At 37.7% G+C, this 27,525-nt stretch overlaps 1 protein-coding gene across 1 annotated transcript; it reads right to left on the reverse strand.

The window, feature by feature from the left end:
* Positions 1 to 418: 418 nt before the first annotated feature.
* Positions 419 to 4,150, reverse strand: LOC146004873 (uncharacterized). Its single transcript, XM_083143899.1, has one exon. The coding sequence runs from the start codon at positions 4,148 to 4,150 to the stop codon at positions 419 to 421; it is 3,732 nt and encodes a 1,243-aa protein (XP_083000025.1).
* Positions 4,151 to 27,525: the final 23,375 nt, after the last annotated feature.

The following is a 27,525-nucleotide window of genomic DNA, read 5'->3' on the forward strand; positions in this document are numbered from 1 at the left end:
TTTTATGAACAACTTGCCATCTTCTGATGCTTTGAGTGCAATAACTCGGAGTGTTGCCAACATTAAGCTGCAACTTGAAATGTTGCGGCTCCGGACTGTTGTCTCCCTTCACCGCTGAGATTATGATAAAAAATAACACTCGCGTACTGATTATACGTGGCTTTATTGTATATAAAGCATGAGCGAACTGTAAATATACATAAAAATACATGAAAGTACGTAGCGTTGTGAAAAGCGATCTTTTCGCGTGCAGGTGTCTGTCTCTGCTGTACGCTCGACGATGTTCTATTGTTTTTAGTAGTATTGAACGCCAATAGATGGCGCTGGTTGGCTTTTTACTCATTATTTTGCGACTGACGGAACATGCCGCCCACCTTGAAGGCACTGCCTTCAACCTAATTAAGTCACACTAGTTACACTACACTGGAAGGGGGCACAGCCTCCCGACTGCTCTCTTCGTCTGGCCGTGGATTGTTTTTATGGATACCACCCGAACAAGTCCATCACCTCCAGGATGTAGCTCGATGATTCTTCCTAACTTCCAGCTCAAGGGGGGAAGGTTGTCTTCTTTGAGTAAGACCAGGTCTCCAACGCGTAGATTAGGGTTCTTCTGTTTCCATTTGGATCGTTGTTGAAGATTTGTGAGATATTCACGTGACCACCTGTTCCAAAAATGTTGATATAACTGTTGCATATGCTGCCACCTGGATAGTCTATTCACTGGAATTAAGTTCAAATCAGGTTCGGAAATGGTAGTGAGTGCCTCACCAACTAGAAAATGGCCAGGGGTTAAAGGGTTGAGGTCATTCGGGTCATTAGATAAAGGAGTCAAGGGTCTAGAATTTAAGCAAGCTTCGATGAGTGTTAGATATGTGTAAGTCTCTTCGTAAGTGAATGAAGCGTTTCCTATTATCCTCTTCAAGTGATACTTCAGCGACTTCACTGCAGCTTCCCAGAGGCCTCCCATACTTGCTGACCTTGGGGGTATGAAATGCCATTCAATGTTGTCAGAAGCAAGGAAATTCTGAACCTTTTCTTGATGAACTTGTGACATGAATAATGCTTGTAACTCTCGTAATTCACGTTGTGCACCTACAAAGTTTGTTGCATTATCAGAGAAAATTTTAGCACATCTTCCTCGTCGAGAGATGAATCGTTTCAATGCTCCAATAAATGAATCTGTAGTTAAATTGCTGACTAGTTCGATATGTACAGCCTTTGTAGCCAGGCAGACAAAAATTGCGATGTAAGCCTTTTCTAGTCTGCTGCCACGACGATTGTTGGTTTTGATGTAAATTGGACCGCAATAATCTACACCGCTGTGTAAAAATGGTTTACTTGGTGTCACTCTTTCTCGTGGAAGGTCTCCCATCAGCTGTTCAAATGTCTTCGGTTTGTTTTTGAAGCAAACAATGCACTGATGTACAATTCTTCTGGTTAAGTTACGTCCACTGAGGGGCCAATAGGATTGTCTTAATGACGTCAGCAGAAGTTGAGGTCCAGCGTGGAGTAGTCTTCTATGCTCATTTTCAGCTATCAAAGTAGTCAATCTGGAGTTTGCAGGTAGAACAATTGGATATTTTTGGTCATATGTATTTTCAGATGCTGCAAGTCTTCCGCCCACCCTAATTACCTGATTCTTGTCGAGAAACGGATTTAAGTTAAGTAGTCTGCTTGACTTGGGTAGTTCTGCTTTACTTTTGAGAGCTTGCAACTCTGGTTGAAATTCTTGTTCTTGAGTAAGTTTTATTAAGCATGTAATAGCTGATTGCAGTTCAGTTGTTGTCAATGGTCCAAACTGTCGTTCCTGCTGTAGCTTTCTTGAGTTGTGAGAGAATCTCATACAATACGCTGTTACTCTCTGTAATCTTTCTAATGTGGAGTATCGTTCAAGTAACTCAAATGACTTTGTAGTTGTTAAGGCGACTGTAGTTTTCCTTTGTTCAGGTAAATCTTGAGGTTCAACTGTAATCTCATTGTGATCAATAAGTTCATTTGTTAGCCATGATGGTCCATGCCACCAAGATTTAGCATTTGGCATTTGTGATGGTAACAACCCTCTTGAAATATGATCTGCTGGATTGTCTTGAGTTCTTACGTGTCTCCATTCGTAACTGCTTGTCAGTTTCTGTATTTCAGCCACTCTGTTGGCCACGAAAGTTTTCCATTGTGATGAAGGCGCTTTCAGCCAAGCTAGTACAATAGTAGAGTCTGACCATAGAATAATCTTCATTCCTGTCCATTTTAGAGCTTCTGTGACCTTGTGTGTAAGTCTGGCAAGAAGTAATGCTCCACAAAGTTCCAAACGTGGTAAAGTTACCTTTTTTAGAGGGGCAACGCGAGATTTCGAGCAAAGTAAAGTAGACGTGATATGTCCATTTGAATCCTTGCATTTAATGTAAATGCATGCTCCATAACCAAGCTCAGATGCGTCGCTGAACCCATGTATCTCTACTTCTGATGTTGGTTCGGTCATTGTCCATCTGGGAACATGAAGTTTCTCTAGCTGTGGTAGTTCCTTGCGAAAGTGGTCCCATTCTGAATGCAGTGATGATGGTAATGTTTCATCCCAATCTAGTTTCAGTCTCCACAGATGTTGAAGAAATACCTTTGCTTTGAGTATAACTGGTCCTATTATTCCTAATGGATCGAAGATACCAGCAATGGTGGATAAAATAGATCGTTTGGAAATTCTTTCACTTCGATTTGTATCCTTTATTGTGAAGTAAAATTCATCTGTGGTTGGATTCCATAATAATCCTAAACTCCTTATAGTTTGTTGTGCTTCATCAATGTGATCTAGTTTTGTTTCTTGATGTTCTACTGGAATGCGAGATAATAATGTTGGGTCATTAGCACACCATTTTCTCAATTGAAATCCTCCACGTTGTAATAATGCGGTGAGACTGTTCTGCAATTCAAATATTTCTTCCATTGTGTTGGAACCTGTTAGAATATCATCAACGTAGATATCTCTAAGTACGACTTCTGCAGCCTTTGGGAAGTCCTGTTTTTCATCTAATGCAAGTTGTTCAAGACATCTCGTAGCAAGAAATGGCGCTGAAGCTGTCCCATACGTCACTGTTGAGAGCTGAAATGTTTGGAGAGGTTTCTGTGTGTCATCACGCCAAAGAATCTTCTGCAGACAAGTATCTTCTGAATGAACTTGTATTTGTCTATACATTTTCTGAATGTCACAAGTAATGACGTATTTGTGTTGCCTAAATCGTGTGACAATAGCGAATATGTCATCTTGTATTGTAGGTCCCACCATTAGAATATCGTTGAGTGATAATCCACTGGAAGTTTTGCATGAGGCATCGAAAACAACACGGTGCTTTGATGTGGAGCTTGTTTCCTTGGTTACGCAATGATGAGGCAAGAAACATTCTGAAATGTGGCATTCATCTTCCTCAATACGTTGCATGTGTTTCAAACTTTCATATTCGTTCATGAAATTGACATAAGCATCCTTCAATTCTGGATTCTTGACGAGCCTCTTCTCCATTAAATGAAATCTTCTGGTTGCTATTTCCTTCGAATCACCTAATTTACTTATGCTGTCCTTTACTGGCAATCTAACAATAAATCTTCCAGTTTCATCTCTCTTGAAATTAGCCTTAAAATGTTCTTCACAAGCAATCTCTTCTGCAGATAAGCTAGGCTTAGCGTTGCATTCTTCAAGTGACCAGAATCTTTGCAGTTGATCTTCGATTCGTTCTTCTATGCTAAGACAACATACGTTTGGTGATGCATGATGTGACGTAATATCATATTTACCTCCCACGATCCATCCGAAAGTGGTTTTCTGTAGAGTTGGCAACCCTGGTGCGAGACGTATTTGACCTATGTAAAGCAGATCAAAAAATATTCCCGCTCCGATCAGTAAGTCTACTCTTTGAGGTGTATTGAATTGTGGATCTGCCAAATGAATATTCTGTGGAATATTCCAATTGCGGACATTAATCGGAAGTGCTGGCAGTTCTTGTGTGATTTCAGGCAGAACGACAAATTCTAATGTGGCAGAATAAGCATTAAATCTTGATTTGACAGTGGCTTGAACGCTGTGACACGTCTTTGATTCTGATGCGCCTATTCCATTTATGTGAGACACCCTGTTCGTTCTTTTCAATTTCAACATTTGCGCCATTCTCGAACTGATAAAGTTTGATTGCGATGCCGAATCGAGAAGCGCTCGACAACTATGATATGATCCTTGTGCATTACTAACATAAACAACTGCTGTACACAACATTACATTTGTTTGTTTCTGAGTATTCTGTGTTACACATGTAACGGATTCTGTATCTCTCCGCCCTGCACTCGGAGTGACGTAGTTTTCTGATTGAGAAGACGACGATGATGATGCGCTGCGTGATGATGACTGTTGGGAAAAATGCAGTAGGGAATTGTGCCTTGAATTGCAAATCTTACAATTACCTGAAGGACATGTCTCAGATCTATGTCCAGCTTTTAAACAATTGAGGCAAAGTGAAAGACGCTTTACTACATTTATTCGCTCTGGTACTGATTTTGCTTTGAATGAAGTGCACTGATAAATAAAGTGTGTTTGATTACAAAACCTGCACTTTGGTTCATTGTATGAAAGATGAACGTTTGTTTTAAACGTATTCTTACTTTCCGATCCACTCTTCTGAGAATAAGAGCCTTTGTTGCGAAACAGAGGTTTATTTTGTGTGGGCCGATTGTTATCTACGGCATCTAGAACTTGACACCTTTGTTGCAGAAACTGAATGAGTTCTGACATCGACGGAAGTTCAGTACCTGGAATTGTTTCTTCCCATTCTTTATGAGTAACGCTATCTAATTTATTTGTGACTAAATGCAAGAGAAGAGCGTCCCAATTTTCTGTCGGTTGACCAAGCGATTTTAAAGCACGTAAATGCTTCACTATGCTGTCTAGAAGTCGCTTCAAAGCGGCAGCCGATTCCCTTTCTACAGGCGGTAAATCAAACAATGCCTTTACGTGTTTGTTTACAATGTACCTTTTGTTTTCAAACCGCTCCTTTAAAAGTGACCACGCCGTTTCGTAATTCTGTGCAGAGATCTCGAGCGCTTGAATGACTTCAAGTGCTTCCCCTCGCAGCGAAGAACGCAAATAGTGAAATTTCTGAATAGCTTGCAATGACGAATTGTTATGAATTAGTGCTTGAAACGTGTCAAAAAAAGACAACCATTCATCATAATGTCCGTGAAATAACGGTAGATTTATCATTGGCAATTTCACTGCAATATTGTCCTGTGTTTCTTTCGGCACTTCATTGTGAATTTTAGACGTTGTGTGCGACTGGAGTACAGTTTGTGCGCGCGCCGCTAACTCAAAATATGCATTTTCGAAGTGTTCCCTTTCTTGACCTTCCTGTTCCTGTAACGACTCATCTTGCAAAAGTTCAATTTCTGACTGAATGTTTTCGAAGTCTTTCCACGATTCAACAAATTTCTCATGACGTAATGTTAATTGCGCGATTCCATGTTCTTCTGTGAGGCTATCAATGTATGCTCTGAAACGCGTAACTCTAGCCTTTACTTGTCCCCGCTTAACGATAAGCTCTTTCAGTCTCTCTGCATTCATTGTTGCTAACGAGAATTCAAACTGTTTTGTCACGACACTGATGCGCTGGAACTGTTCGTAGCAGTATTGAAAGTTCACTTACACTTCACTGAACACTAACACAGGGTAACACAAAGGGTGTGAGGATGTAATTAAATAGGAAAGTGACGAATCTTGCATGCACTCACTACCTACCTTGTTGTTGCTGCTGCGATGCGACGGTTGGCGTCCATGGCGGGCTCAATCTCGTTGCATCCGGATTTGGAGGACCAAAATGTTGCGGCTCCGGACTGTTGTCTCCCTTCACCGCTGAGATTATGATAAAAAATAACACTCGCGTACTGATTATACGTGGCTTTATTGTATATAAAGCATGAGCGAACTGTAAATATACATAAAAATACATGAAAGTACGTAGCGTTGTGAAAAGCGATCTTTTCGCGTGCAGGTGTCTGTCTCTGCTGTACGCTCGACGATGTTCTATTGTTTTTAGTAGTATTGAACGCCAATAGATGGCGCTGGTTGGCTTTTTACTCATTATTTTGCGACTGACGGAACATGAAACATATGAAGATTTTGGAAAAATTCAAAGTACCATAACCCATCTTGAGGGTACAATAGCAGCAGTGCAAAGTGATTTGACAAATGTACAAGAATCTCTAGAATCCCGCCTGCCTGGTATTGTAGACACACTTGTCAGTGTCCAGCAACAGATCACAAAGCTTGAAAACCTCAACACTGAATCTGAGCTATCTCATTTTCATCACATGATCGATGATATCCAAACAAAATTTGAAATATTACAACAATCAACACCCACTCAGGCAGATATAGCCCTGCTTCAAGATGCTATGCGTGGTGTGGTTGATGCATCTGAATTAAATAATGTGAAATTGGCACTTGAATCTTTGCAAAATACTTGAACAAATCTGCCTACATCACAGGAACTTAAAAATATTAAGAGAGCAGTGAATCGCATATTGAAATCAGAAGATATCAAGAATATCCAGACAGAGATCAAACAACTTACTCAGACAGTGGCCACTCTACCAACTAATCAACATATTAAAGAACTGCATGCCCTGTTTGAGGATATCAGAAGACAGGTCCATGAGCCAATTTGATAAGACCTTGTTTAAATTGATGGTCAATTCTGTGTATGACAAAACAATAGAAAATGTTAGAAATCATATTGATGTTAAAATAATTACTGACCCCAGCCGGAGCAAAAAATTGATTGCAAAGCCCAACTTCAATTACAGAAGAATTTATGATGAGAATATGGCACTTTTCAACATGAAAAAAACAAAGATTAAGTTTGATAAGCCTATTTATGTAGGGGCTGTGATATTGGAATTGCCCAAATTACACATGTTAATATTGTTTTATAATGTGTTGAAGCCTTTTTATAAGGATCGTGTAAAACTGATGTACATGGACACAGATAGTTTTGTTCTTGATATTCAAACAGAAGATGTTTATCAAGATATGGCACAGCCTGAATTGTTTAAATATTTTGATACCACTGAACATTCAAAAATTAAACACCACAACAAAAAAGTGCCTGGCAAGTTAAAAGATGAGACACTTGGTGATGTTATTGTGGCATTTGCTGGGTTAAGGGCCAAGATGTACAGTTTTGAAACATGTAGTGGCGCTGTTACAAAAAAAGCCAAGGGCATTGGCAGAGTAATTGTTGACAAAGAGCTTGAATTTGAAGATTACAAAAATTGCCTCAAATCATGTAGCACAATCAGAACATCAGAAAATAGAATTCAGAGTGTGGATCACTTGTTGACTACAAATATTGTAAGAAAAGTGGCTCTGGACCCACATGATGATAAGAGATGCATTTTATCATGTGGCATACATACTCTACCATGGGGTCATTGTGATTTGAAAAGTGGTAATCAATGCCGAATTACAGAGCATGATTTGAAATAAATAAATATGCCTATGAACTTATTTGGGTTCAAAAAACAGGCTATTATGGAGCTGCCAACACCACAACCCTCTTCTGATATAATATCTAAACTAAGTGCTTTGTTAATTATTCATCTGAACAGCATACTTACAGATGTTGATGATGAAACAGGTAAAACATTGTACATATTTAACAATAATTTAAATCATTACCAATTACCTGTAGGTGGTCAATTGCAATTTATTACAACCCCTGAGGGTAATGTCAAGATTTCAGTAGGGAGAAATATTTATAGAATTAACCACTCAAACATGATTTCTGGCACTGTATATACTGTTTCTGCTGGTGACTGCTTATATATTGAGGTCCCGGGATCATATGACAAGCTTATACCTTTTTTTATAGAATTAAGAATCAGATATTCAATAATAAATAACCACTAAATCAAAATGCCTAATGATATATTTGACCATACAAGGCATGAAGATCACAGTGATGAGATTCTGATGCTTGATGTCAGAGTCAAGAAATTAAGAAGTGATTTACAAGCTTTACAAACCACACTGAATGCCAGTCTTCAACTAGAAATTACAAATTTACAAACACAATGCATGTACCCTCTTCTTAAAATTGACTCAGAACTCAAATTATTGCTTCAGAAATATACTGACCTGGCCACATTGGATAATTTTCAAAGTTTAGAAGAAGCTGTAGCAGCTCTTCAAGCCAAATTTAAGACCCAGGCCACCAACTCTGAGCAATTGAAACAGCAATTGGAAGAGCAGATAAATAATGTCCAGACACAGCTCCAAACAATTGTCAAAAGCAAAAAATCACAAGAAGATTTTGATCTAGTGATTTCCACTCTAAAGGAACAGATTCAATCACTCCAGATACCTAATCTGGACCCCTTGAACAATGCCATAGCCGAGGTTAAAGAAAAATTGAGACAGTTGAAAATTTTATGAACAACTTGCCATCTTCTGATGCTTTGAGTGCAATAACTCGGAGTGTTGCCAACATTAAGCTGCAACTTGAAACATATGAAGATTTTGGAAAAATTCAAAGTACCATAACCCATCTTGAGGGTACAATAGCAGCAGTGCAAAGTGATTTGACAAATGTACAAGAATCTCTAGAATCCCGCCTGCCTGGTATTGTAGACACACTTGTCAGTGTCCAGCAACAGATCACAAAGCTTGAAAACCTCAACACTGAATCTGAGCTATCTCATTTTCATCACATGATCGATGATATCCAAACAAAATTTGAAATATTACAACAATCAACACCCACTCAGGCAGATATAGCCCTGCTTCAAGATGCTATGCGTGGTGTGGTTGATGCATCTGAATTAAATAATGTGAAATTGGCACTTGAATCTATGCAAAATACTTTAACAAATCTGCCTACATCACAGGAACTTAAAAATATTAAGAGAGCAGTGAATCGCATATTGAAATCAGAAGATATCAAGAATATCCAGACAGAGATCAAACAACTTACTCAGACAGTGGCCACTCTACCAACTAATCAACATATTAAAGAACTGCATGCCCTGTTTGAGGATATCAGAAGACAGGTCCATGATCTTACTGCTCAAAATTCAAAATTGGCAGTTATTGAAAATTTGCAACAAATTGTAGCTAAAATCAAGCAACAGCTAGGGACCAGGGAATCCAATCAAGCAAATGCTCTGTCTGTTTTTGCCACCCAGCTTCAAGAGATTGTGCAACAATACAAGAAACTTGTTGTGGAAATAAAAATCAAGCCAGGCCATGATGATGTTGTTAGGACCATCAATGAGCACCTTGAATCTGTAACAAGCAGATTGCTTACAGCAGAAAAAGAAATAACAGGCATAATCGAGAATCCAAAACATACAGTAATTCTTGAATTGTACAGCATCCCCAACAAAGAATATGATTCACCATTTACACCAGGTGGCAAAATATATATGCTGTCCCCTGCACAATTTTATTACCAGTTTTTTGTTGGGGGCACAATGAGACCAATCAAGATCAAATATTGGCTTCAACCACAGGCACATCACTACCCCACCTTATCAATAACAAATGCTGACAACAAACAAAAAATCACCAGTGTAGAGTTAGAGGATTTTACAGATCCCAATACATTAGAAACATCTTATGCTGAAAATGATGGCTCTCTGGAATTTCATATACAAATAGGAGACAAATTATATTTAGAAAATCCTGTAGTATCAGCTGCTGAACACCCCATAGTTGCAATATTCTTGTTTTCATATTATGTCTAGACAAATTATTGTTGATGAATTACACAGACAAGCCAGACATAATTATAAGAGACTGCCAGTAGTTACAAAAGGCATAGATGATTTATAGCAGAGCGACTTGATTGAGATGGCAAGTGGACAGCTGAAAAACTTAGACAAAATCAACAAGGGCTACAAGTATCTACTTACTGTAATAGACACATTTTCAAAATTTGCCTGGGCTGTTCCACTCAAATCCAAGACTGGAAAATGTGTTACAGAAGCCTTCAGGACAATCATCAATCAGAGTGGAAGATCACCGCGCTATTTGCAAACAGATAATGGCAAAGAATTTTATAATTCTGTGTTCCAACAATTTATTAAAAGCCAGTCAATACAACATTATTCGAGTTACAGTGATCTCAAGGCCTCAATTGTAGAGAGATTCAACAAAACCCTAAAAAATCTTATGTATAAACAATTTATACTTCAAGGTAATTATAAATGGCTTAATATTCTTCCAGAACTTCTACATAAATATAACAACTCGGTCCATTCCACAATCAACATGAAACCCTCTGAAGTAACTTCATCTAATGAGCAAAAATTGATCAGAACTGTTTATTATCCTAGATACCAGCCAACAACAAGAAAAGCCAAATACAAGGTGGGTGATCAAGTAAGAATCAGCAAATATAAGCACTTATTCAAAAGAGGCTTTACAAGAAACTAGAGCACTGAATTATTTACAGTGGTTCAAGTTAAACCTGGGACCCTTAACACATATATAATAAAAGACCACCGAGGAGAAATTCTCAAAGGCCGGTTCTATGAAGAAGAACTCAACAAAACTAAACAGCCTGACACATATCTCATAGAAAAAATCATCCGCAGAAAAGGCAACAAGTTATTTGTCAAATGGCTAGGACTTCCAGAACACAGCTGGATCGATGCAGACAAAGTGATAATATGAGCACCTGGGATGTTATAAAAAGGCTGCCAGAACCTGAACAGCAGATTAAGAGAAATGGCAAGTTGCTGCCTGAAAATATTAGATGTCTTATTGTTGGGCCATCGGCTTGTGGTAAAACTACACTAATGATTGATAATTTTTTATTGGCACCCAACTGGTTAGACTGGAAAAACAGGCACTTGTATGTCTTCTCTAAGAGCTTGGAACAATTAAAATATCAGCAGCTGATGAAGCTATATGATGGACTGGATATTGCCACTTTTGAATCAGATGTTAAGCCACTTCATGAATGTCTCGATAATTCTGTTGTGTTTGATGACATTATACTGGATAATCAAAACAAGGTTAGAAATTTCTTTACACAGGGCCGACACAAAAACATTGATTGCTTCTACCTGGCACAGACTTTTTCAAAAATACCGAAGCAGCTGATCCGAGACAACAGCAATTTTATATGTGTGTTTCATCAAGATCATACCAACCTCAAACACATACATGATGAATATGTAGGTGGGGACTTGAGCTACAATGATTTTTCTAAGTTTTGCAGTAGGTGCTGGAACCAGGACAGTTATGGGTTTGTCACAATTGATATGACAAGAAAACCCAATAGTGGCAAATACAGAAATAAAATCAACAATTTTGTAGACATTGAAACATATATAAATAACCATGAAAAGGCCAATTATTGATGATCTTAAATTAAGAGATTATCTCGTAAAAAGATTTAAGGGATGGAAATCAGAGAACCGAGGAATTTATGAACAACACAAACAAACAGAACAGCCTATTATTGATGCTATTAGTGAATTAGGTAAAAATATCAAAACTGTTACAGAGCAAAATCAAAATTTGATCACAGAGCTTGTACCTGTAGCTGCAAGGAACATATTAGATTATCCAATCACCCCACTTTCCAGTATTCATACACCTAGTCCTGTTGCTCCTCGAAGAATTGAAGCTACTCAGGATCCTATAGAATTGGGTCTTCTTGCTCAAAAATATTTAAACACACCTAAAGACAACAAAGATGAGGTTTTTGGCTTATATGCCGACACAGAGCGTGATGGTAGCATCATACATAGAATTGGCAATTTCAGAGTAACATTTATGGGAGATGATCTAATTGTATATTCAGAATCTCATCTTGGAGAAAAAGGTGGTTTTGTTAAATATCCTGGCACACCTGGATTGTGGGAACTGATGACTAGGAAAAGGCCTGGCAGCTATACAGATCAAGATTATGAGCATTACAAAGAAATATTAATAAAATCAGATGCTCTATACCAGAAGAATGATCCCACACAAAAAAGAGTCAAGTCTAGCAGTGGAGCATAATACAACAACTTAATCAAGCCCATATGGTCACAAATCAAGACAAGTAGTGGAATCAAACAATACAACACCCTGCCTAAAGAATTTGTCTTGGTTGATGATGTCAGGACACTTGTAGATAGGTTATTGGTGATAGCTGGGGAGGAAAATGCTGGCAACCACAATTTTTACAATGAAAAGGTTGGAATTATGGACATGATAAGCACCAAATTGTCTAATTTTATAGTAAATGACACTAAGGGGATTGGATATTTTATAAAAATTATTAATACTCTACCACCTACATTTTGGAATATTTCTGAGGGCCGGGGGTTGGTTAATGACATTATAAACAAGCTGCCATTTGAACTACACATTCTAGGCTATCAGTATTGTGGTCCAGGCACAAAATTGAACCATAGATTAAACAGAGGGGACCCTGGTGTTAATCCCCTAGATGCTGCTTGTAGAGACCATGACATAGCATACAACACACATTCTGATCTAGACAAGAGACATGTTGCAGACAAAAAAATTGGAAGAGGCTGCATTTGGTAGATTTGTAAGCAAAGATGCTTCTTTGAGTGAGAGAATAGCAGCTTTGGGGACCACCATAGCTATGAACACGAAACAAAAACTGGGGTGGGGGCTGTGAATATATATATAATAAACCTAGAATGAAGGCCAAGGGTGTTATGTATCAAATACCTTATGCAGGTCTTAAATCTCTTAAAACTATTGATAGTCTTTTAACCAAAAAGCAGCGCGAGAAAAAAATTCTTGTCTTGCCAAGGGCCATGGTATGAAATTGTTGCTTAGTACCCCCCAATTAAAAAAATTACAGCAATCTTTAAAAAAAATCACATGTGGGGGGTTTCATATTTACTATCCCGGCCATCTTAGCAGCACTTGGGGCTGTTGGGAGCTTGGCTGGGGGATCAGCTGCTATAGCAAAAACAGTAATAGATGCCATAAAAATGAAGCAGAATTAGATGAATTGAAGCGCCATAACCTGGCCATGGAGAAACAAGGCAAAGGTGTTAAGAGAGCCATGAATAAGTTTAAAAAAAACAAGAGCCGCTTACAAACCAAGATATTGAAGCTTTAATCAAGCCACTGGGCATCAAAAATTTTAGAGGAGTGTACATGTCTGATTCTTTACCAGAACAACCACTCAACAAAGAGTGTGGCATTGTTAATTTGGATAAGTACAAAAATCAGGGCACTCACTGGATTTGTTATCTTAAATATTTAAACAATGAGGCATTTGTGTTTGATTCATTTGGAGGTGTTCCACCTGAAAATTTAATAAAATATCTAAAATCAGCTAATCTTTATTACAATAATGCCCGTGTTCAAAATTTCAAAGATGTTAATTGTGGACATTTGTGTTTATCTGTTCTTAGATATATGTCTCAAATAAATAAACCATCAATTGAAAATTTTCAAAAAGCCCTGTGGTATCTGAAACATCATGGGGGTATTCCATCTCACCAGACAAAATTCAATATTGAAACTCAAATTACATGATGATATAGTGTATCCCAAAACAATAGCTCTCAGAGCATTTTATGGCATGTACTTGATCCCTAATATTACACGCCACAACAACACAATTGCAGTAGGGGATCAAAAAATTATCATCACTCCAGGGCAATATAATCTGTCCACTCTAAATGCTCAATTACCAGAGGTATAGTATTAACTCAAAATTCTGTCACTCACAGAGTAGAGATTGTATCTGCTACAGAAACAGTGGATCTGGGTACTATAGGAGAGCTGTTAGGCTTTGAGAACAACACAAAACTTGAAGCGGCCATCAAACACACTGCTATTAATATACCTAAATTCTTAGCCATAGAGACTCTGAATATTCACTGTAATGTGGCTGAGGGTATGATCACCAAATCAAATGGCATAGGCACTCACAAACTAACAGGCATCATTGCAACATTTAAACCTAATTCTGAATTTATGGAGCCCATCATCTACACTCCATCCCCAACATTATATTTTCCTGTGTGCCATAATAGAATAGATAACATTGAATTGATGGTCACTAATGAAAAAGAAGAATTAGTTGATTTTGCTGGAGCCACAACAACTGCAATCATAGAGATTAATATTTAAATAAAAATACATACAAAAAAAATGGAAAATATTGAGAGTTATGAGCTACAATCATTCCCCCCAAACAGGAGGACATTTGCAAATTTAAATCAACCCAACACAGAAATTGAGGTTGATCTTGATGTAGGGGATGGCTTTATACACCCCCACAGAGCAGATCTATACATCAAATTTGATGTTGTAAAGCTCGATGGAACAGATTATCCGGCAAATTCAAATATAAGATTGGTAGATAATTTTGTGCCGCATCTGTTCTCTGAAATTGAGATCAGAAAACATGGTGTTGTTATAAACAGAGTAGATTATCCCGGCATTACCTCCACAGCTTTGGCCACACTAAAATTATCCAAAACCGAGGCTTCTTACTACAAAATAGGTGGATTTGAGGCTGGTGATAAAATTATATCCAAGAGCCACACAGTGCTGTTTCCTATAACCACAATTTTTACAATGAAAAGGTTGGAATTATGGACATGATAAGCACAAAATTGTCTAATTTTATAGTGATTGACACTAAGGGGATTGGATATCTTATAAAAATTATTAATACTCTACCACCTAAATTTTGGAATATTTCTGAGGGTCGGGGGTTGGTTAATGACATTATAAACAAGCTGCCATTTGAACTATACATTCCAGGCTATCAGTATTGTGGTCCAGGTACCAAAGTAGACCATAGACTAAACAGAGGTGACCCTGGTATTAATCCCCTAGATGCTGCTTGTAGAGACCATGACATAGCATACAACACACATACCGATCTTGACAAGCGACATGTGGCAGACAAAAAATTAGAAGAAGCTGCATTTGGTAGATTTGTAAGCAAAGATGCTTTTTTGGGTGAGAGAATAGCAGCATTGGGGACCACCATAGCTATGAACACCAAACAAAAACTGGGGTGGGGGTTGTAATAAATTAAATAAATTAGCTACAATTTAATTGAACTAGTTAATCCCAGAATATGTATATAATAAACCAAAAATGAAGGCAAGGGTGTTATGTATCAAATACTTTATGCAGGTCTTAAATCTCTTAAAACTATTGATAGTCTTCTAACCAAAAAGCAGCGCAAGAAGAAAAGTTCTTGTCTTGCCAAGGGACATGGTATGAAATTATTACTTAGTACCTCTCAATTAAAAAAATTACAGCAATCTAGAAAAAAATCACATATAGGTGGATTTATATTTAGTATCCCAGCTATTGTAGCAGCTTCGGGGGCTGTGGGGAGCTTGGCTGGGGGGTCGGCTGCCATAGCAAAAACAGTAATAGATGCCAAGAAAAATAAGGCAGAATTAGATGAACAAAAGCGCCATAATCTGGCTATGGAAAAACAAGGCAAAGGTCTTAAGAGAGTCATAAATAAGTTTTAAAAAAAACAAGAGCCGCTTACAAACCAAGATATTGAAGGTTTAATCAAGCCACTGAGCATCAAAAATTTTAGAGGAGTGTACATGTCTGATTCTTTACCAGAACAACCACTCAAAAAAGAGTGTGGCATAGTTAATTTGGATAAACACAAAAATCAGGGCACTCACTGGATCTGTTATCTTAAATATTTAAACAATGATGCATTTGTGTTTGATTCATTTGGAGGTATTCCACCTGAGAATTTAGTAAAATATCTAAAATCAACTAATCTTTATTATAATAATGCCCGTGTTCAAAACTTCAAAGATGTTAATTGTGGACATCTGTGTTTATCTGTTCTTAGATATCTGTCTCAAATAAATAAACCATCAATTGAAAATTTTCAAAAAGCTTTGTGGTATCTAAAACATTATGGGAGTATTCCATCTTACAAGCCAAAATTCAATATTAAAGCTCAGATTACATGATGATATAGTATATCCCAAAACAATACCTCTTAGAGCATTCTATGGCTTGTATTTGATCCCTAATATTACACACCACAACAACACAATCACAGTTGGTGATCAAAAAATTGTTATCACTCCAGGGCAGTATAATCTATCTACTCTAAATGCTCAGTTACCCAGAGGTATATTATTAACTCAAAATTCTGTCACTCACAGAGTAGAAATTGTGTCTGCTACAGAAACAGTAGATCTGGGTACTATAGGAGAGCTATTAGGATTCGAGAACAACACAAAACTTGAACCAGCCATTAAACACACTGCTATTAATATACCTAAATTTTTAGCCATAGAAACTCTAAATATTCACTGTAATGTGGCCGAGGGTATGATCACCAAATCAGATGGCATAGGCACTCACAAACAAACTGGCATTATTGCAACATTTAAACCTAATTCTGAATTTATGGAACCGATCATCTACACTCCATCACCAACATTATATTTTCCTGTGTGCCATACTAGAATAGACTATATTGAGTTGATGGTCACTAATGAAAAAGAAGAATTAGTTGATTTTGCTGGAGCCACAATAACTGCTATCATAGAAATTAATATTTAAATAAAAATACATACAAAAAATAAATAAATAAATAAAATGGAAAATATTGAGAGTTATGAGCTACAATCATTCCCCCCCAAACCGGAGGACCTTTGCAAATTTAAATTAAGCCAACACAGAGATTGAGGTCGACCTTGATGTAGGAGATGGCTTTATACACCCCCACAGAGCAGACCTATATATTAAATTTGATGTTGTCAAGCTCGATGTTACAGATTATCCGGCTAACACAAATATAAGACTGGTAGACAATTTTGTGCCACATCTGTTCTCTGAAATTGAGATTAGAAACATGGTGTTGTTATAAACAGAGTAGACTACCCTGGTTTTACCTCTACAGCTTTAGCCACACTAAAATTATCCAAAACCGAGGCTTCTTACTACAAAATAGGTGGATTTGAGGCTGGTGATAAAATAATATCTAAGAGTCACACAGTACTATTTCCTATGCGCCTGTTGCCAGGATTCTTCTCAGATTACAAAGATATTATGTTCAAGGGTGGTTTAAGAATTACATTTAGAAGAGCTGCCAATGATAATAATGCTTTGATGAGGTACAGTTCATTAAATTCTACTGGTGCAGCTCTGCCTAATACCCTACCTGATGAAGGCAAATGCCTTATTCAGACTATGGAGCTAAGAATTCCAGTAGTTGAATATGAAGCTACAGTGTGTCCGAAAAGTCACGCAACCCGGTGTTTACGACCGTATAACGGAATAGGGAAACGGAATGAGAAGAAACGCTTTCTGCCAAGAGAATGCCCTGTATATTGGGAAAATTTAGAGAGACAAACATATGTAAGAACATGCATGTTTTAATAACAAATAAGCAAAGTGTTGCCAAAGGCGGAAAAAAAATATTTGCAAATCGTGTATATTGATGCACAGAACTCACTGAGGTAAATTATTGCAACATTTCACAATACCAACGAACAATTTGGATGGCCATCTAATGAATTTGACAGAAAAAGAACTTTGACGAAGTTTCAAAAACATTGCAGAAGGGAATAAATGGGCTGTTCCAAAAATCGATGTTTTCACAATATTACGAGGGACACTGGCAACACTGTTGGTGTCACGTGTCACTAACAGACGTGTTTCACCTCAGGCTATCACACTAAGGCACTTTTAACGACAAAGGAGAAAGTTGGTTATTCTCGAACATATGCAATAAATTACATACACCTTGCAACCCTGAAATGTGGTTTCAATTAGATAGGTATGTCAACAGCCAAAATTCCAGGCATTGGTCGACAGAAAACCCACATCAGTTGCATGAACTACCCTTGCACTCTCCGAAAATCGGTGTATGGTGTAGAATATCGCGACGTCGTAATGTGGGACCGTTATTATTTGAGACAACAGTGAATACTGCTGTGTACGGGTATCTCATAATGCAATTCGTTGCTCTCCTGGAAGAAGACGAACGTGATGTTTGGCTACAACAAGATGGAGCAACTTGCCATACATCTAATGAATCTCTTCGTATGCTGAGAGAATTTTTTGGTGATCGTCTAATATCCAAGAATTTATGGCCCAGTCGCTCGCCCGATTTAACATCTGGAGATTTTTTTTTTTTTGTGGGGTTACTTAAAGGGGAAAGTATACCAAACGGAACCCAGAACATTGGAGGAGCTGAAACGAAACATTACACAGGAAATTAATAATATCGGTGCTGCAATCCTCAGGAAGGTATCTGAGAACATGATCAAGCGAACCAACTTATGTATCCAAAAAATTGTGGACACTTAAAACATTTGCTTTAATTTGTAGTGATACCAACATTTCAGGCTTGCAAGGTGTATGTAAATTATTGCATATGTTCGAGAATTACCAACTTTCTCCTTTGTCGTTAAAAGTGCCTGAGGTGAAACACGTCTGTTAGTGACACGTGACACCAACAGTGTTGCCAGTGTCCCTCGTAATATTGTAAAAACATCGAATTTTGGAACAGCCAATTTATTCCCTTCTGCAATGTTTTTGAAACTTCGTCAAAGTTCTTTTTCTGTCAAATTCATTAGATGGCCATCCAAATTGTTCGTTGGTATTGTGAAATGTTGCAATAATTTACCTCAGTGAGTTCTGTGCATCAATATACACGATTTGCAAATATTTTTTTTCCGCCTTTGGCAACACTTTGCTTATTTGTTATTAAAACATGCATGTTCTTACATATGTTTGTCTCTCTAAATTTTCCCAATATACAGGGCATTCTTTTGGCAGAAAGCGTTTCTTCTCATTCCGTTTCGCTATTCCGTTATACGGTCGTAAACACCGGGTTGCGTGACTTTTCGGACACTCTGTAGTTATGCTCTTAAATACAAAGCAGATATACTAAAAAATCCACATGTGCCTTTACAATTTTATACATATCAATGTGTGCAGAAGCCTGCCACTGGTAGCTATTATGAATTTGATGCTACAAACTCATTCTCCAGTATACAATATGACATGCCAGATTTTCTGGTGGTACTGTTTCAGACTGGAAGACACAATAATCAAGAAAAAAATTCAAGTAAATTTGATAACTGCAACATCAAAAACATATATCTTAAAAATGGCAGAAATGAGGTGTTCCCTAGAGAAAATTATAATTTAAACATGTCCAAGGATGATTTTCTTAAATTATATGAGGCATTTACAGCATACAAATTGTCACAATTGGGAATACTGACATGTTTTACTCACCAGATGAATTCAAAGCACAGAGACCCATGTTTGTCATCAACACCTCAAAACGCAAGCAGGTTGTGGTTAATGACAGGACAAACATTAAAATTATCTGTGAATTCAATGATACACTCCCTGATGACACCATATGTAGTGTTATTCTTATAGGTGAAAAATCATATGTTTATGATGTAAGAAATGAAAGAGTCACAGAGCAATTCTAGAAGAGTTTTGCATATTACATTGTCTTAGTATTAGATAAACAAATTGTACCTGGTCTTGAATTAAAATATTTAGAATATGACAGGTCAACATATTAACATAATAATATAAAAATATTTTGAATAAGTATTTAAAATTATATTACAGTGTACTACTGTATAATCAAAAAACTCTTAAGAGCATCTTGGCCTAGTTTTAAGTGTAGTTAAAACAATATAGAAAAAAAGCATATTTTTAACAAATTTATAAACAGCAATTTTAGCAAATTCTAGTTTGGCCACATCAATTTGAGGGGGTCATACTTTCTATTCAGTCAAAACACCTCGTACTTTCTCGCCCCAGTAATAGTACAAATTACACTCCATGGAATAATTATAGAACCAAAGTTAGGGGAAAATTTGGAGTATTCGTCTTCTTGTGGCTTTGTCTCATTTGTACAGAGTACAACTGGTAGGGCATCGTACTCATGTCAGAACAAAGTGGCAAGAGATGCGATCAGGTGAGTATGATTGCTTAAAGATGAAGCCTAGTGAGGTCATCGGAGCTAGCGTCACTCATTAACAAAATGATATTATTTTATCTAATGTGAGAGACAATTTATCACGAAAAACACAACAATTTTTGTAATTTTATTTGAAAGTTACTTTTGATATAACTAATTTGCACAACATTAGTAATAAATTGAATAATTTATTACGTGTTGACGAGAGAGATGTACTTTGTAGTTACATCTCAGACTGACTACCATGCTAAAGGTCCCGGGTTCGATCCCCGGCCGGTTCAAATCCGGGAACTTTTCTAACGGTGGAAGCGGCCCCGGCGCCTACCCAGCGTCGAATAACATGGGTACCTGGGGGAAACCCTGGGGGGTAAAGGCGGTCAGGGGCGTGATGCTGATCACATCACCCCCACTCACGACCGGATCAAGAAAGTGTGGGGCGTTACCCCCACACCCCCTATACGCCTTCATGGCGTTGTGCTATGCACAGGGGAACACTTTACCTTTTTTTACCTTTAGTTACATCTCAGAACTACACGGGAAAGAACACGTCGTAAATATAGGTTATCCACAAAGAGTTTGATCCGTGTTGCTATCATTCAATAACTCCTCAACAACATTATCATCTGTGCCCTGAGAATCAAACACCCTTCTCTTTTTGTCATCGCTCGCTTCAGCAAAAAATGCTAGGAATTGCCGTTATTCATTCGTAACAGAAATCAGGTTTCAAAGTTCATTTAGCCAAAAATAATGAAAGTAATAAGCGAATTAAGTCAAATAAAATAATTTCTGAAGAATCAAAACAGAAAACAATGATACAACACGAATTCAGTGCACAGAGAAATAAAATATGAGTGAAAAGAATGGTTACGCGGTTGGTATACGTTTGAGTGCGGCGCTCACAAGACACGGACTGTCATGAAAATGAAATGTCTGCGCAGACTGAAAACAATGCCACAACCAATAACTGACGTCATCTGGTCATATACATTCCAAAATACAGCTACACAAGACCAGAAAGTGATATCATTATCTGAACCTGAAGAGCTTAAATACGTATATTCCAGGGTGTGCGCCACGCTCAGACGTATACCAACGGAGGGTTGATATGGAAACAAGGCTTAATTATATTACCATAGTCATCTGAAATTATCCCATTGGAAAATTTCATTGTAAAATGCTCTTTGTGTGTTAGGAATAATGGTTGCTGTTATTAAGTTCATGGTAATTACTAATGATTGTTCGATGTTATGTAGTAAAACAGGATGTCATTGAACAAATGAGCGCTCATTGACAGAATCGTAAATTTGGGACGACGGAGTGTGATGGAAATTGTAGCTGACTTCTCTGTGAGACACCCGGGAAGGTTTCTAAATTACTCATAGTGTGGTGGAGAAATACAGGGTTTTCCTAAAGTCCTTCCACATTTAAATTCACTATAACTTTGTAACGAACAGATATATCTCAGTGAAATAAAGTTTGTACTGCACAGCAGTCTTTAAAGTTTTACCTTTCAAACTGTACGTTGAGACAATCACGTGACTGCGAGCGATCAGGTGATTCCAAAATGGCGTCGATTCAGGAGAATTCAATGCGTTTTGTAGTAGGATAGTCCAAAATTGAACGTTGTAGGCTATGTCAACGGATCACCTAATCGGGCCTTTGTTCTCGGAGGTAGATATCATTGACGTGCGCTACCCACCTTAACATGCTGCAGAAGTTCTTCCTTCTCCGGCTGATTGCAATTGGCATCAAGGATGACAGCATTTCCAGCAAGACAAGACACCGTGCAAAATCCTGGATGAAGAATTCGGAGGCAGGTGGATTTGCCGCAAAGTACTCACATCACTGCCCATAAGATCACCAGATCTGTCTCCGTGTGACGTTTGCCTTTGGAGATACTTCAAGATGGAACCGTACGCGGAAAAGCCAAGAAATCTGATGACCTCAAATCAAAAATATCTGCAGTCATCGAGGGCATTTTGGATGAGCAGCAAACGGAAAGCCATTCTGGATTTCAGGACGATACTTCAGGAATGCATCAACGTGAATGGCGCCCTGGTAGAAGTAGGGCGATGAGGACCACAGATATGCAGGGTTACCAGGTAAAATTTTAAAGGCTGCTATGAAGGTCAAACATTATTTAACTAAAAACTCTCTTCATTACAAAGTTATAGCGATTTTGGGGGAAGGGGCAGGAAAACCCGGTACAGCCTCGCCTAGTTCACTGCACGTTTTGACTCTCTCTGCACACTCGCGTCTATTTTCTTAGAAGTGCCACACCGAGCCGTCTACTTCATCGATTTGAAGTCACGTAATACACTTGCCGTCTGCACCATTTCCACTACGTTCTGAAGCGGTGCAATGTGTGGGGTATGGTCACGTGGTGTGTACTAACTAATCAAATGAACGTTTAAAGGAGCAGACATGCCTTCGTTGAATCTTCTGAACTTGAACACCGCTTTTCGTCTACTTGGTTCCTTGTACAGGCCTGACACCGGGATACACCTGCACTACACATAGACTAGACGGGGCCATGTGGCACTCAAATGTGTGTCGTAAATTAAAAAGCGGTTCATAAAAAAAAAAAAAAAAAAAAAAAAAAAAAAAAAAAAAAAACAATGACGAGACAGAAACAAAGGTATTGGCAGCGTTTGCGAGGAGCTCAACGAAGAGCACTCGGCGTATAGCACAAGAAGGTAGCCTCGGTCAATGCTTTATTGTTTGTGTATACACTGCAAATGCTACATCGAGTGGAGATGACCAAGACGGCTGTCTGAAGTTTTACGACTCGCGCACTTTTGACGTGGCATTTGGCCAGGTCTTGTCCGCTCGCCGACTTGACCTTCGGACACGTTTTGGGTTCCTCAATGCTCTTAACGTCTTCGAAGATATCGGCATGTATTATGGAGGAAAGTGCTTTCACTTATTTGAAAAGTTTAGAACGTGACGCTATATGTGTACTGGCTCTAATATTGCGCAAAATTCAATATGTTATTGTCTATTTTACAACTCAACAAAGATTTATTGGACTTACAGCTTTACAGGTGGCTGTTTATGCCCAGCTTATATTATAAGTACATAAGATATGTTTTAATATAAATTTTACATACAAATATCATAAACGCTCTTAATACAATTGTATATAACTACATTAACTCATGCAATAACAGAAATATATTATAATTTTATATCAGCTTTTCTCAAAAAAGGAAGCATAACATATCCAATTCTAATATCTGGAGCATACAACATTGAAGTCATATTAATGGGGAAAGGAACATTACGTTTTGACAATGTTTGTATAAAGTATTTCATCTCTCTGAGTGAATTGGACATTCCAAAATAATATGATAAGCATCACCCCTTAAATCACCACTGTCACAATTCGGAGATTTTAAAATGTGTATTTTAAATAAATGATGATATGTTCTCGCGTGACCACTTCTTAGTCTATTTATTAAAACAATTGCATTTCTTGAACCTTTACAATTATAAAACCAAGGTTTTTTCCTAGTGTAATCAACATAAGGGCCATAACTTTCACCAACACTTTCTAATGAATTATTACACCTTAAGTTCCATTCTTCAAATATTTACTTCTTAACCCTCGGCAAAAGATATGTGTAATGCAATGGTAACTGGATTGTTTCATTCATCTGAGCAGCTTGTTTTGCATATTTGTCTGCTTGTTCATTTCCGTAAATATTCATGTGTGATTTTACCCACACATAATGAATTACTTTTCCATTGCTAATTAAGCTATTAGTTGCACGAATACAATTGATGACATATGGTGATATTTTAAATATATTTTTATAATTAGATTGTATTGCTTGTGAAACACTTTGCGAATCAACTAGTATTAGAAATTTCTGTTCAGGAACTGTACCAATATAAAGCAAAGCTTGATATACAGCATATATTTCTGCTGTAAATATGGATGCCTCCACTGGTAACCTAAACATTTTTGATATATTTCTTTCAGTATCATAAAGATCTGCTCCTACTCCACTTTCAGTTTTAGACCCATCTGTATATATGTGATAAAAGTCTTCCCAAGATTCTCTAAACTCAGATGAATGATTATATTTCGGGAAATATACGTATATTTTGAATTGGTTGTGTGGGAAATTCTAACGAGTAGACTGCTAATGTTCTTGCTATGAGTACTTGACTACATTCATGGTGATATTTACTAAATAGTTGTACCCAAGGCGTAGCTGATTTATCATTAGTTATTCCTGAATCATGCAGCTCTAAAAGATTTAATAAAACATCATTGAAAGGATGCCATGGTGAATGTTGAATTTGAAATAACATTTTTATTGCGATTAACTTTATCCTCGCAGAAACAGAACATTCTACTGACTCCATATATGCCACTACATTAGGATTACTGTTCATTAATCCCAAACATCTTTTTAGTATTTTTTGTTGCTGTACTTCTAGTGGAGAACGTTTTGTTACTGGAAAATTACACAAGACCATTAATCCATAATCTAATACTGCACGATAATAATTCTTATAAAACATAAGCATGCTGGTAGGATGTGCTCCCCATTTGGTATTCGCCATAGCTTTAAATAAATAAAATATTTTATCGGATCTATTTTTCATCATATTTATTTGATACTGCCATGATAATGATGCAACAAAGTATACACTTAGATATTTTACTTGTGAAACAATTGGAATTTGTATTTTGCTAGGAATAATGTTGAAAATATTTTGAAGACCCTTATGTTTAAATACTACTATTTTTGACTTTTCTAAAGATATTGATATTTTTTTCTGAATTCATACTTCACGCACAGAAAGTACATACCTTGGCGATATGTATAATATGTGCCACAGAAGCCCACACAGATAAAGTTCTGATAATTCAATACCAGTCTCAATATGTGAAACTGTGTGCGAGACACCTGTGAAATTGCATTGAAGAAATGTACGGGTTTTGCCCACCTTACAACCTCATTTATGTTAACACCTGGATGGAACTTTTTGCGTTTTGAGGCAGCCCCATCATTGCTCTACAGGAAACTAATGGTTTAAAGGCTCTGCTTTAAACTAGAAATTTCGATTTTTGTCCCCATTTTAAGTATTGTGGCCCACTATGCGATGGTGAGATTTCCAAAGAAACATTAAATACAAACGTCAGGGAAATGTTTATAATACAAAAATTAATCCTGATTAATTTCTACAACGAACTAATCTGATGTGATACGCACATGTCCCCTAAAGTTTCATAGTTTTTTGAATTGAATTGAATTGTTGTGTTATGTGCACGTTATGCACTGTGAGGCTAATCGGGACTGAACCTACAGTTGAAAATGGGATCCGAACCTCCATCATGTGCCTCTACCGGGTATCGAACTACAATTTCTTAGTTGCAGCCTTTCAATATACTGCTCCAAGAAACCCATTATCAGATGACAGGTTTTTCTTGCCTCAATATAATAGTAGAAACAACATATACCTCACTATAAAATCATTTCCCTAGATTTGAAAGGCGACTTCTCTATTTTTCGGTGGCATGCTATGACGAGTAACTGTAATTTGAACTGTCGGTTCTGTGGCGAAATGGTCAGCGCAACTTGTCACAAAGCAAGAAGTCATCGATGAAATGCGAACTTCCTTATATATATTTTTTATTTTTCCTCCTAAGAAACCTAAATTGTGACTTTTTGCTGTTTGTGGCTGGCCTCTTTCTCTTGCTGTTTCTGTTGTGCTAACTAGATAATAGGTCATGGTGTAGCAGAGGGGGGACAAATATTGAATTTGTCTCTAATTACTAATTTTGATTTGCCTTGCGAGGGTGTATATGCGTGCATACCGAACGGCCTACTTTCAACGCCGTTCTCTGGTAATCAATGGATTCCAGACGCAATGCAATTACGTGATGATCCAATATTAAACGTTACGTCCAGTTACTGAACACTAGTGACTTCATAAATGCTTTTTTTTTGACAAAATTGCATTTTTTTGCCCTTTGTAGCTAATCTACGTTTTCTTCAGTTTCTTCACTTCTAGTGTTACTTTGCTCCAGATTGTGAAGCCAAATTATATAGCAACTATTCCCGGGACGGCGTAGCAACCGGTCTGCAATTACAGCGTAGATCGATTGCTGACAAAATCCAGTATTCCTGTTGGCTGCTTTCAAGACGGGAATTATTAACGTCTTAGCTTCTTGCCGAAACACTAGGCCTAATTGGTTATTTGACCATGAATTCCTTTGCAGGGAAACGCGGAAAACAGGCGGTCGCTGCCATTAAGGCAGTTTACGCGCCGGATATAAGAGCGACGCGCCTGTAAATCCGTGACATGAATGAAAAGCATGGGAAAATAAATAATACTGAAAACCAATGTGTATTAATGAATTTTGAAATACTTAAATAGCTGGAGATGAGATCCGAAGAAAGCGCTGTCAAATATAATGCAAAAATGTTACTTTTCTCTGTCAAAAACCCACCATTCTCAGATCACTTTAAGTGTTTTTGCTCGGCCAAGGCCTTAGAACCGCCGATAAACACAAACCACGTGACGCATGTCCATCAGCCAGCCTCGGAAAGCAGGCACCGAGCTGCAATCAACGTTGTCTCTACATAGAGCGCATGCGTCGTGGTGCTTCACTTTTGTGAAAGAAACACATAATCTCCGTTCGTAAGTTCGAACCCTGTAGGATCAGTTTTTTTTTCATGCAGAAGGATGAAATGCTATAACCTGAGTAGACGTTTTCCTATGTGTGTGTAATTTACGATTGTCTGATTGCGTGGCCAAACATTTGCAGCAGATAGGAAGTGGCTTTCCGCTTTCACTACTTAAAATAGTGTTAATTAAAGTAATGCAATTGACACAATATGCATGTCACTGTGCAACACAACAACAGCCTCCCGCTAGTTATTTAAAATCAAGGATGTTAAAATTCAATGGACATTTCCACTCAATTTTTTTTACAACAATTTTAAAAACTACACCCTGGAAAAATGACCCCTGCAATTTCTCGCGTTTCTCTGCGTCCAGTTTAAGGCAGAAACGAGACTTCCAAAGTTGCGAGGCCAGCGTTGCGCTGAAAACACGCCGCCGCCATGTTACTACGTCACTTCTTAGGGAGAGCTCGTTTGTCGTCTGCTTCGAGCGTCCAGTTCCGGATGGGTAGCCCACCGTGAGCGAACACGTGCAGCAGTTTTACAAATCTGTACCGATTTAAATAATGGAAGAAGGAGCGATAGGAGAAAGGAAAGCTATGCTTTTTAATGATCATTCTTCTATGAAATATCCGTGCTGCTCACGTGCAAGATAAATGAAAGGGTTCAGCTGCGTGTGTGTTCTCAGGCCATGCGAAAAATATTGCTTATAAAATTGGTTGCTGACCAGACACTCCAAAATATTTTTTAAACATATATTTATCGATATTTACCGTAACCTATGTAGTGCAAAGTAGGAATTTTCACATTCTTCACTTTATTTAGAAAGCTTATTTAACTTTTCCATAAAGCAATTTCAGTTTGTGTTCCATTTCTGTTGCGCAAATTATGATCAAATATTT

The sequence above is a fragment of the Lepisma saccharinum genome, chromosome 22, assembly GCF_977018435.1.
Source record: "Lepisma saccharinum chromosome 22, izLepSacc3.1, whole genome shotgun sequence".
Taxonomy (NCBI): Eukaryota; Metazoa; Arthropoda; class Insecta; order Zygentoma; family Lepismatidae; genus Lepisma; species Lepisma saccharinum.

Excerpts from the sequence above, each read along its gene's own strand:
- LOC146004873 (XM_083143899.1), bottom strand. The coding sequence starts at position 4,150 with ATGGCGCAAATGTTGAAATTGAAAAGAACGAACAGGGTGTCTCACATA.